Source organism: Notothenia coriiceps, unplaced genomic scaffold (genome assembly GCF_000735185.1).
Source record: "Notothenia coriiceps isolate Sejong01 unplaced genomic scaffold, NC01 NC01_scaffold00033459, whole genome shotgun sequence".
NCBI classification, from domain to species: Eukaryota; Metazoa; Chordata; class Actinopteri; order Perciformes; family Nototheniidae; genus Notothenia; species Notothenia coriiceps.
In genome coordinates, this window is record NW_011366160.1 from 45,335 (window position 1) to 58,310 (window position 12,976).

A 12,976-nucleotide genomic window follows, 5' to 3' on the forward strand; every position below is an offset into this window, starting at 1 on the left:
TACGTGGTCGGCGGGTGACCAGGGCATCGAAATTTTTTTTCTTTCTCCCCCCTCGAATACGTCCTCTTAACACTGGGTCTATGACCTCGATTTACGACGGGCCACTAATTTTACAAGTTTACACGACTACATTGTTTCTGGTTATAATAAAGGTTTGTGTGCAACGCGGTACACAAAGGACCTATCGCTGCAAAGACTGTCCCGGGCACCCGCATTCGGTCGGGGTGTAAAGGTTATAATGCGTATATCCGTCGTTTAGACTTGGTCGAAACAACATGGGGGGTAAAATCTCTAAACCCATGCCGTCTTTTCTCGCCCTGTGTGTATAAATTACATATTTTCTGTTTCAACGTAAAACGTATTGATCCTTGGCAACGGGTATATTTTATTTTATTATGAAAAACAGTCCCGTACTCCATGTGACTTTTAATTGTTTCCGTGGGGTAATAATCGTGTGTGTCTTGTATATTTTGTAATTTTTTCGTAATGGGGAACATTGTGGTCGGGTCGCTCCCAACCAAACAACGGTCCACTGGTCTACCAAGCGTTGTGGTTTGGTGTAGCTAGAGTAAGAGGACTTTGTTACAATGGTTTTTGTAGTCCCCTTCCCTTTCTTTTTGGACGAACAAAAGTAGTATTAGTTGGGTGTACAAGTCAATTGGATGGAAGAGCAACTCGAGGTTGGTACGAGACGAACGAGACACCTACGAACAACCAGGGTTTCCTGCTATCAGTCACTCACTTCCGTCTCTGCCTCTTTGACTTCCTCGTTGTCTGTTCGTCTGTGTCTGTAGTCCAGATTAAGGTAAGTTCCGCAAATTTCTACGTGTGTAAGCCGTTACTGGGGAAGTGATGTGCGAGCGACGTCCTCAGACTTGTGTCGCCGCCCTGAAGGTCGCTACGGACGTCTCTAGCAGCGACAGGTCTGCGTGAGGCTCGCCAAACATCGGGTTGAGTGTGTTCGCGGGTTCCGGTGTCGTGTCTTCAAGTTGTCTGGTGACGACTTTAGGTCTATGGTGTTGTGTGTAAGCGTAGTGTCCTCGTACTTGTATTTTACTCATCCCAATGACACAACAAAAGGACCAACGACGTTCCCTAGACGCTCCGTTCGCTTTTGAGTCGGGACTCGCTCGCTCGCTCGCTCGTGTGTGTGTGTGTGATCGGACCCGCCATACTGCCATAATTGCCATATGGTCCCATAAAAAGCATATGAGCAGAGCCATACTAAAAGTTATGGCACTGGCAGTGTTCTTGACACGCGGTTTAGTGTCTACGCAAAGTAAAGATAAATGTGACCTGTGCCTTCAAAACCTATCCCTGCTGTAACCAACACAAAATTTACGTGTCGTGACGCGGTCGGTCTCCCGTCCCCTCCGTCAGGCAGAAAAGAGGCGAGATCTCGAGTCGTTGTCTCGGCTCGACTCGTTCCTACCGCCGTCGGTAAACGGCCGGGTCCTTGAAGCCTGTTGATCTTTTTCTTTTTACGGAGACGCGGCAAACCCTGATAAAACCCAAATGAGCCAGCGGTCACTGAAGTAGGTCGTGTAATAGCTCTCTGTCTCACGTGAAGAAACCCTACAAATTCTGCACCCACTCACTCACACAACTGTAAAAAAATTAGGATATAGTTGACCAACTACCAAAACAATCACCTCGCAGCCTGCCAAGAAATTTTTGCTTTACGATAAATTAGCACGATATAGATAAAAGAATAGAAAAAAAGATCATATAAAAAGGATAATACTAGTTAACATATATATATACAAAAATTAAGAATAGATACGAGTAGAAAAAAACATATATAATAAACGGAAATATAGATACAAATAACAACAATAAAATATAGTATATAGATAAGATAAATGAGATATAAAAAAACAATAAAAAATAGAAAAAGAGGCCACAATTATATACAAAAATACAATAAAACAACTAAAACTAATATAAAACAAAAAAAAAAAAAAAAAATTAGAATGAGTTGTTACCTGTTGTTGCAGCCTGTAGATGTTTGCGCAGGACATTAGGCTGAGAGTTTTACACGGTAAACGGTGTACACACGTACAGTAGCGTCGGGAACAAAACGGTGAGACGCGACGTACAGCGCCGTGAAACGCTCGCAGTGGCCGAGCCCGACGTAAATGTGGCTTGTATATATATGGCTAAGCTTTGTACGATGTGAAACAATATAAGGTACCTTACGGAGGAATTGTAGGGCTATCGTTACTTATAGAATTCGAAACTTTTTTTAGGTACTTCTTTACAGTAGACACTTCGCATCATTGACATTTCATTGCTGGTTATAGACTCGGCCGGGCCGATTTTATTGACCTACGGAATCGGACGGGACAGTCGGAAGGTAGACACGTGTTGAAAGAGCACGGGAGTAACCAGGGTACACGCGCTAAGTTACACCAACCCTCTCCCCGAGACATTCTTCTCGTCTAAAAGCGGCCAGCACATAAAAGTTTAAGATCGCTAGTAGCTCGTCCCAAGGTTTGCATGCTACGGCATGGAAATTAGATGTGGACTAAGCACAAGTGGGTTGTGTAAAAAAAGTGCTCAGTGCTAAATTTTTTGTTACATTTTTATTGTTTAATCTTTCTTTTTTCTAAAAATTTTTTATGTCTAAAGTCATATGAGCTCCGAGACTCGGGGTAAATAAAAGAGTCGCCTGCCCGTTTTTTCTCAGTCTCGGTAATTATGTAAAAAAAATTATTATTATTAGCACCGAAGTATAACTCATTTCTTTTAAAATATTTGGTGTTCGCGAAGACCGAAGGTTCTGGGATGCCGTTTTTTCTGTACAACGTCCGTGTTTGTGTGATCGGTTATCTTTTCGTAACGAAATTTCAGTAAGACAACTGTGCTTTCTTTCCCTTTTAGCACAACCACTTGTGTTAGTATATCTAAGTTAATTAAAGCACTGTACATGTGCTTTACGCGGCACTCTGGACCCAACAAGACTATAGTTATTATCGCTAATGGGAGTTTAACAAAATCACGTTCCGGTCTAATTAAGCATATAATATACAAAACTTTGAATTTGGATAGTCTTCGTTGAGACTAGATTTCCACTGGATAGTACGTTTTACGTGAAAACATGGCAAAAATATGTACTTATACACAGGGGCCACGAAGGTCCTGTGAGTTGGTGTCACAGGCTGTATGGACTTGGAATAAAAGGAGGTATGGGTTTAGAGAATTTTTCCCGCCGACGTTGTCTAGACTATGTCTGACTAGGTCTAAACTTGTAAAGATCACTTCAGTGTCTTCACCGCGATGCCGATAACCCTGGGTTGAGGTGGTTAGTCCTCTCTGTCAGGTCCTGTAACGGCAACCTTTCGCGAACCTCTGCGACATGCATGTATCTATGACCATCTACCAGCGACAAGGAGTTCGAGTCGGGTACGTTTCTGTCACAATTTAACTCGCTTTACTCCTTACCGATTTACGTACTATACAAAACGCATAAAACTTTTATGTTTTCATATGTTATACGGAATATATAGGGGGGCTCTACCAAAATTCAAGCAAACTTATACACAAACTCAAAACATATGTCATATAACTGAGTCAAATGGGGTTATCTTCTGAAACTGATTCTTGTATTTTCTAGTTGGCCTCATGTGACATTCACTGTCACACCCATGTTGTATTTCAAGGCATGATAAGGCAACTGGAAGTCCCCAGGTGGAGGCCTAGTTGTGTGAAACATTTGGTCCTCATTACACATATCACTCATTGTTAATCCCCAGAAATATGCCTGCGTGGCAGAGCCAGGAGAGTGTGAATGTCGCATGTCAGCCTGCGTAAGATTGTGACGCCTGATGTAAAAGAGCATGTGAGGGCTGTCATGTGACTGACACCTTCAACCTGACACCCCGCAGGAGGAGCTGTGTCACACACTTTACAGTTTTTACAGAATATGAATACGAATACAACACCCTCTATCCTTAGACCCTCACATCGGACAAGGAAAAGCTTCCAAAGAAAAGTTAATGGGGGAAATGGAAGAAACCTTGAGGAGAGCAACGGAGGAGGGATCCCTCTCCCAGGACAGACATGCAATAGATGTTGAGTATAAATTAAAAAGATAATACATCCAAATGCTTGAAAAATGCATAAAGTATAAGAAGAAGATGGATCCAGGGGGAGGTCAACAATCCTCTGGGTGCCATTAAAGAGGTAGTAAGGTGAGCATCAGGCAGGACCACAGCAACAGGCACAGTTATCAAGGTTGATTTATTTGTATAGCACATTTTAAGACACAGAGGCAATTCAAAGTTATTCACATAGGCATTCAACACATAATAATAAAAAACAAACCAACACAATATCGAAAAAGACAATTCATAAAAGCGATAGAATACTGGCTGCAACTAAAAGTGCAATGATAAGGCACGGTTAAAGGATCTCAGGATAGGCTGCATTAAGAGAAAGGTTTTAACCTTGATTGAAAAGAACCCAGTGCCTGTCCCCTTATGCCTTACCCTTTTTGAACAACAACAATACAGCAAACATTACATATTTTCACATATTACACAGTTCATTCATTTCTTCAGTGTGGAACTGTAGATGCAGGGCAAGAGCTTCTTAAACCAGTTGCTTCTTCTCTCCTTTCTGGTGACCTGGCTCTCCAAACCTTCCAGCCGAGCGTTCAGGGAGCTCTGCGTCTCCTTCCACTCGTCCTCCTTATCCTGAAGACTGCTGGAGGCGTCCTTTCTTCTGAAGGAGCGTGGAGTTCTCCTCCTGCCATTGCCGATCCAGATTTGGCCTCATCCTTTCTTCATCCTGAAGAAGACCTGATTTCTTCATGTCTTCTGCAGCACGGAGGTTCTCTCCTGCTGCCTGAGGAAGCGCTCCCTCTCCACCTGATCTTCAAAGGTTTTCTGAAGAGCAGCCATCAGGCTCCTACATCTCCACCTGGGTGAGATGGAGGCTCTGGGATTTCTGCAGTGAGGGCAGTCTTCTCCACCTTCCACTCCTTCTCCTGCAGACTCTGCTTGAGGCTTCTCCTCCTGCCACTGCCGATCCAGATTCTGCTTCATCCTTTCTTTGACCTGGAGCATGGTTGACTTCAACCTCTGCCACTCCTGCTCTCTTTCCTTCAGATCCTTTATTTCGGTGTCTGTCTTGATGCAGTTGCTCTCCAGCTGCTGCTCTGCCTCCTTCAGAGCAGCCGATAGTTTGGTGTTGCCTGTTTCTCTTCTTGGAGCTGGGCAGCATATTCAGACATTCAGACTTCTTTAGAGCAGCAGTGAGGTTAGTAATCTCTCCCTCCTGCAGCTTTGTTTTCTCCCGGTTTTCTTGGAGGTAATCGAGAAAGTTAGCCAGCAGGTCCTCCTGAATGTCCAGGTGGACTCTGCCCTCAGACTTCCCCGGTCTCAGCCTCGCCTCGCTGTCCTTCAGCTCACAGCGGACCTGGTCTTCCGGGATGCTGAGGTAGAAGTTTATCGGAGGTTCAACCTCTCTGGAAATGAAATCCATGTCTCCCACGTTTGTGTTTGACTGCATCAGGGTTTTCCTCCCCTGTGTCTTTTGTTTCTGTTGCAATCTGCACTTTGTGTAGCAAAGTTAAACTCGCTCTGAACCAACTGGTGTCTGAGTGAAACTGTCTGGAACTGTCTGCCTTTGAAAAAAAATGTATAAAATGTAAGTATTTTTTAATGACAATCTAGAATGTGGGAAGAGGTGGGGCGACGCCCCTAGCACTGATTTATTTTATGTTAACCTTTGTATGATGCCATTTTATTGTCTGTACGTTAGCTGGTGGAGGTGAGGGCTAGTCCCAGGATGAAGATTAGCGAGGACCCAGAGAAGAGCACTGTCCCTGGGAGGAAAGCTGTTTACAGGCTGATAGATGCTGAGGGTGAGGACTCATCCACCCACTTATTTCTCTCTGCATTCTAACCATCCTACTTTAGTTTTGGCTGCTTGTGCCATCACAAGAGCTACGGCAGGGCAATTTCAGTAACGGGGCTCCTCATGCTGACAAGATGTGGTTGGTACCATAACACAATCATGTAGCCCTCTCAATCTTGACCATCAATAGTGATTATCTATATTTTTTCTTGATTGTTTATTATACTTTGAGAAAATAATGTACCCAGATAAGGCTAATCTTAGCATGTACATGGGCTGTTGCATAAAGCCTCCCCTTTGAGTGCATTTTTGTAAGATTAACTTAGATAGCTTGTTGCGCAATATATTATAGGTAAAATATGACACTTACAACAACAAAAAAAGATGGTCGATGAACAGCAACAGCGTCACTTAGCAGCAGTAGATCTATACACTTTACACCCGCTGAAAACCTGTCTGCTGGGTAAACAGTCGGAATAGTGAGCTAACTGCCTTTCTAATAGATTGTTGCCATAGCAAAAGGTTCACCTCATTCTTTAGCCAGGGGGAAAGGTGTCTGACTATGCTACTCCATTTAAGGTTAGTCTTAATATTTATGAAACAGACTTTACTAGACTAGCCTAATCTAAAACCAGTTTAAGGTAACTGACCCAAGGCCACACCAATTAAAGTTGATCCATGTTGTTTGCATTTGACTGAACTGAAATTTGGCAGCATATAAACCTTTAGCCTTGGGTTAAACCATGGCCACCCTCATAACAGTGTATTTTCTTCCCAAATGAAAAATCTGTTAGAGTAGAAACGTTTGATGTGACAAACAGTACACTGAGCTCCTCTGTGTGTAAATTTCACAGCTCTCTTTCCTCCCTTGCAGGCCATGCTTTTCTGGACCTGGTGTGTCTGGTAGCGGAGGCTCCTCCTGAGGCAGGGGTCTCTGTGAGCTGTTACCCTCTGAGCTGCGACACGTCCTGTGTGTCAGTCATTCCCGCTCAGGTCATCTGTCTGCGCCAGGACATGTTCACCAAAGGACAGGTGAGGATGCTCAAAGTCTGAAATCCTTACAACATAACTGACATTTATAATATATATATATAGATATATATATATATATACTGTTTCAGGATTCTTTTGGTTGTTGTTCTTTCTTTCTCATCACATCCATATTGCTATTCATTTTTTCAACACAGTGTGTTGAGTGTACACCAGAGGTGGAGGAGGAGTCTGTATACACAGAGCATTAGCTCCATTGTGGACTTATTTCAGTAGTAAGAAGAATTTTGTTGCGAGACCAAACATGTTTTTATCATGTTTTGGGACCTTGTTTGCAGAGTGAGGAATTGTACTTTTGATACTTTAACTACATTGCGTTGGTAAGAATGGTTTTACACCACTGCAAGTACTGCAAATAATTACAATTTTGAGGTCCTTCCACTTTCCTTAAGTAGTTTCGATGTATGCAACAGTATACTCTTACTCAATTAAAAGACCTGAGTACCCTTTCCATCACTGGTGCTGAAGGACCTGATAACTTCTCTCACTGCTTGATATACTGATGTATTGGACAGTTGAGCCCCTCTGGACTTCATGGGGATGACACACCCAAAAAGTGGGCGATTTGTATTCTTCCCCATCTGTCTTTCTCTCTATGCTTAACCACATCAGAGAGCAGCCAGTTTAGGGACATGTTTTTAGAGAGGTACTGTGGGAAAGTAATACTAAGGCATATACACAGTCATGTACTTGATTAGGTTACTTGATAGGCATCTCAAACAAAGAGAAAGCACAGGTAATAAAATGACATCAATGACATCTACTATACTCCCTTACAAACATTCATTGTTAAAAATAGAGATTTGATAAGTATTTGATATGATAAAGTATGTTTTAGAAGGCATTGAACAGCACAAAACAAGATGATATTGCTGCGTAGGAGTTAAGTCTTCATGAATGTGTCTCCCACTCTTTAGGTCACACAGCCTCTGTGCAGCGCTACAGAAACTAGAGCAAAGGTCCAGAGCTCCCTCCAGACTCTGCACTCTCGACACAAGAGGCTGCAGGAGCCAGACTCTTACACAGTGAGCTTCACACACTGAGAACAATCTTTCTCAGACCTCCTCACAGATACAGAATGCTAAATAAGTCCTATCTTATCTTTGGCTTTCTCTCCCTCCAGGTGGCGCTGTCAGAGAAGCTCCATACCCTGGTCACAGAGATCCGAAAAGGAAGCTCCAACAACAGCAACTTTCTGTTAGCCAACTAAAAAGACAACTGCTTTGTTTTCATCTCCTGTCGTTATTCTAAACATTCTTTTTCCAAAGTAACTGAAATTAAAACAAGAGCATACTTTTTAGGAGATGCAAAGCATAACAGTATTAACACTATCCTTTCCAAATACAGGAATACACGAATGTTTTAAACAACAGGGTAAAAATGAACCGAAGTCCAGCATATTTTTTTACTTGATAGCTCAGTAGGGACAGGTGGAAGAACATTTTGAAGGGGCCCTATTGTGCTTTTTAGGATTTCCCCTTCCTGTAGTGTCTTATATAGATTTTTGTTTTCTTCCCTGAATGAAACACCTTAGTTTGGACTCCTTTGTTAACTCCGTAACATAGTGACATCACTACTCGCGCTGCTATTGGCAAGCGCTCCAACATATTGTATGTGATAGGCTAAGGGGCAGAACATCTCTAAGCAGTTGACCAATCAGAACAGAGCATGCTAACTAACCAATCAGAGCAGACTGGGCTCTGGTTTCAGACAGAGGGTGAAAAGAGGTGCTGCAGCACAGGCAGTATGAGAACAATAAAGAGCTGCTGAACATTAAAGCATATAAACATGTCTCAGTAAAGGCACAAAATACAATTATGAAACAGAAAAAGTTCCCTTTAAACCAACCATTTTACTTTATTATTATTTTTTATAATTCCGGAAATTGTTTTTATGTTTTCAACAAGTTGATAAATGAATGGATAATGAAATGACACATGCTATGTTAACACATCAATGTGGATAACATTATAAGCTAATGGTCTTTTGACCTATTATCCCTCGATATATTTATGGTTTGAGTCTGGGATAAGCATTTAAATAAAGAAGTCTCACTGTTAAAAATGTTAAGAAAAATTAATGTGCTAATTATCTCAAATTGATCAAAAAAGTAACCTAAATATATTCCTAAAAAAGGTTTATTCACATCAATAAGAGTTAAACATTCTTAACCTACATTTTTTTTTTTTTAAATAAATCTTTAGAAAAGGAAGAAGATTCAACTTATTGTCATTACGTAGTACAGGTACTATGTAACAAAATTATTTCTCTGCATTTGACCCATCCTAGTGTTAGGAGCAGTGGGCTGCCATTATGTACGGCGCCCGGGACTTTATTTACCTCTGGATAAAGGTAGTACATTTGCTTTCATCCATCAGTTATTGCTGTGAACATTGGGAGTAAAAAGTGCCCATATTTTAAATGTTGAATGAGTTGCAGGACAAAAAATATAGATATTTTATTTACTCGTGAAAGTAACTCTTGAATCATGTATGTGAACCAAGAAAGAAACTACAGATTGACCCTTTAATATACAACATGTTATAGTTAGCAGGCACAGTATACAAGTCAAACAGTATTTGTATACTGTCTTACATTTCTCAGACAAATCTTGTACTTTTCATTTTTATTACCTTGTCAAAATGTCTCTGGGGATCATCTATTTAACCTATACGTTCGATATAATCATCAAACAACTATAAACTGCCTGCTCAGCAGCATCAGCAGTCTAATGGAGTTAGAGCAAGCAGGTGAACATAATGCAGCATCCAGGGGAAATAAAGTTACTTTTCTCAGGACTTGTTGGGAACCAAAATAAGTAAAAGAAGATTAAAAGCTGCACATATTTGCATCGGGTTGACAAAAACACAACTGCAATGCGATGTTAAAGTTGCTGTTCTGTAAATAGCATAGGTAAATACGCAGTTTGCTAACACAATTGCCAGAACCACCTTATAATATGTCAGTGCTATGTCTTTCAGCTTTTGTATGCCCTCTAGTGACTAAAAAAAGTATTAATGCAACTTTACCTTCTGACAATATTTTGTATTATTTTAATACCAAATCAAACAAAACTTATATGTGTATTTTTGTTTCGTACATCATTTTTATTAAAGCCACTAAGTATAGAATTGTATCTTGGTCTGTAAATATCTGTGCAAACTATTTGGGATTAAAGAAAGATGTATGAAGATTTCATTTCATTTTTTTTGACTCACTACTCGCTACTTGAAAAAAAACACATTTTACCTGCATTTCTTCATACCATTTTTTTTTTTTTAACCGGAATATCTCCGTAGAAACATTTCTACCATCACATGTTATTTCCACAGATAATGGTTTTGAACTTTATTCCTCACATATACCTTGGCCCTTAACGGTTATTTGTTAAACAAATTATTTCCTCTGTTTTCCCGAGATAACATGTTCAATTTATGACATCATTAATTTGAGATCACAAAATGTTTTTTTAATTAAAGGTAATATGGCTCTGTCTTGATTTTGGTAAAGCGAGATTTGTAATGTTGTGAAAATTACATAAATATATTGTGATCGCCAGAAAAAATAAGTCGTGAAGAAAATTTGCAAAATAGTGCTTCCTTACAGTGAGTCAACATTGTTGCAGTTCTTTGGCAGCTCATGGGGTGAAGAGACGCAATCGTCTTCATCCTCTCTGAAAACTGTTTTCTACATTTCTCTCCAGGACATATGAGAAGTATTTCCTTGAACTCTTGATTGGTTGCCTGCTGCTGACAAGTGCCAGCAGGCACACAGACACACACCCAGCAGACATATGGAGCCGATAAGACAGGCTCTGCCGTCATCTGTCTCATCTCACTGAGGGTGATGATGACACTCACACAGCCCACACTCAGAGCCTTCAGCAGATGTTTTTTGCTCATACACAATGCTTAAGTAATTTATTTTAAATATATAAAGGGTGTTTTATACGTAAATGTAATAAACAGGGGACAATGAGAACAATTTGCAAATCAAACTTGTGAAAATAATGTATCCTTTAAATGTATTCTCGGATTGTTGAAAGGGTTGAACAATATGGCTTTTTCTTTTTCATATTGAAATGTTTTAGGACAATTGTTTTGTGCAGACATCTGACTTTTCATTAGTGTTGTAAAATGTATCACTTTTATTTGAGTTCTTTTTGTTTTATTTTATAAAACGCATGACAAAAAAACAAGCCCAACACATTTTAACTCAAGTTGTTTGTGCTTAGATTTTAGATTTAGTTTTGGGGGGCACAGAGGCATGACAGGGGGGCGCGAGAGAACAGGAGGAAAAATGGTTATGAAAAAAAAAAAAAAAATTCATAATTAGAAAAATTATTGTTTCGAAAATAATATGATACAGTACAAGTACGTCTGGGTCTCTGTGTTTCATTCAAGCTCGGCTCTGTGTGTGTGTGGAACGAGCCATTTTGTGTGCGTGCGCGGCGAGAGAGAGAGCGAACCGGTACCGGAGATCGTTGTTGTTAGCTTCTGGTGCTAGCGAGCTACGCTAACGGATATAAGGAGCTTTTTCAACAGCAAGGTGGAGAGGCTCAGTGAACTAAAGGACTCAACGGGTCTCAAACGTTTCTGTCACGATTAATGTAAAGAATTATTTCCGAGGCACACATTTATATGATCATTATAGTTATAAAAAAATAAGAGAATAAATGAAAAACCGGTATGAAATACTATATGACGGGAGAGATTTGTAAAATATCCATAAATAAATAGTAAATCTGTTTACAGTTCTGTTTCATATGGGTGTTGAGAGATGTATCCATAGATCTCCTCATTTTTCTCTCAAAGTGCACCAGATTGATGCTTTTAACTTCAATATTTAAAAAAAAAATCTTCCCGGGGGAGCATGCCCCCGGACCCCCCTATGTTAGGTCCACTCTCCACTTGTTAAAATGGCACTTTACCCCTGCTTACTCCTATATGCCGTGAGCTGATTATCGAGCCTTCATTTTAACTGTCGCGGGTACACTATGTATTTGCGTGGGGATTGTTGCAGTAGAAAATTCCACTGTAGCAAGTAATTACTTGCATTTAAATAACTGTTTCGATGTGTTCCAGTCAGGCTTTCATCCAAACCACAGTACTGAGACTGCTCTTTTAAAGGATTTCAAGGACATCCACTTAAACACAGACAGTGGCAGAACTTCAGTGTTAGTATTATTAGATCTCAGTGCTGCGTTTATGTTTATGTTTATTAAGGATCCCCGTTAGCTTTTGCTCTTGACAAAAGCTACTCTTCCTGGGGTCCGACTTAAAACAATACAACAATAATACAACAATAATACAACAACATTCAAGACATAATTCCTGACATCATTAACAACATCACCAATATCATCAACAATTTCCAACATCATCAACAATCTCATCCACTTTCAATATCAATCTCAGCCAAGGATGAGTGCACTAGACACCCACCAGTACAAAGCATGAGATCAAATTAAATTAGGGTTCACTGCTCACAAGGGTACATGGTCATTAGTAGATGGCCCTTCAATCTCTTTTTGAAAGAGGCTCTGGACTCTATTTCAGCAAGGTAGTTTGGCAATGAGTTACATTCCTTTATAGCTCTATAAGACACAGAAGATTTCAGAAGATTTGTCCTGAGTTTAGGTGCCAGTAGATGGCCTGATGTATGGTCATGCTCATCTCTTGTGTAAACTATTTGACACTGTTGACCACAACATATTACTAGACCGACTAGAAAACTGGGTGGGACTTTCGGAAACAGTTCTAAATTGGTTTGAATCCTACTTAAAGGACAGAAAAAACCTTGTTTCTATCGGTAAATACACATCTGAATTGACAAATATGACATGTGGGGTACCTCAAGGCTCCATCTTGGGGCCTCTTCTCTTTGACATCTACATGCTACTACTGGCTCAGATAATGAAAAACAACAAAACAAGTTACCATAGCTATGCGGATGACACACACATTTACATAACCATTTCACCAGGAGACTATGCTCCCTTTCAAACACTGATTAAGTGCATTGAACAAATCAATGACGGGATGTGTCAGAACTTTCTCCAATT

At 40.4% G+C, this 12,976-nt stretch overlaps 1 protein-coding gene across 1 annotated transcript in view; it reads left to right on the plus strand.

Annotated features, from left to right (window-relative positions):
* The window catches only part of LOC104961598 (nicotinate phosphoribosyltransferase-like), a 12,315-nt gene extending 3,884 nt beyond the window's left edge, over window positions 1-8,431 (plus strand). Inside the window, exons 2-9 of the mRNA XM_010789921.1 lie at window positions 3,756-3,809; window positions 4,827-4,927; window positions 5,143-5,257; window positions 5,314-5,442; window positions 5,767-5,869; window positions 6,737-6,894; window positions 7,830-7,937; window positions 8,036-8,431. Coding sequence (XP_010788223.1) covers window positions 3,756-3,809; window positions 4,827-4,927; window positions 5,143-5,257; window positions 5,314-5,442; window positions 5,767-5,869; window positions 6,737-6,894; window positions 7,830-7,937; window positions 8,036-8,122 — 855 coding nt within the window. The 3' untranslated portion in view covers window positions 8,123-8,431. The remainder of the gene's footprint in view (window positions 1-3,755; window positions 3,810-4,826; window positions 4,928-5,142; window positions 5,258-5,313; window positions 5,443-5,766; window positions 5,870-6,736; window positions 6,895-7,829; window positions 7,938-8,035) is intronic.
* Window positions 8,432-12,976: the final 4,545 nt, after the last annotated feature.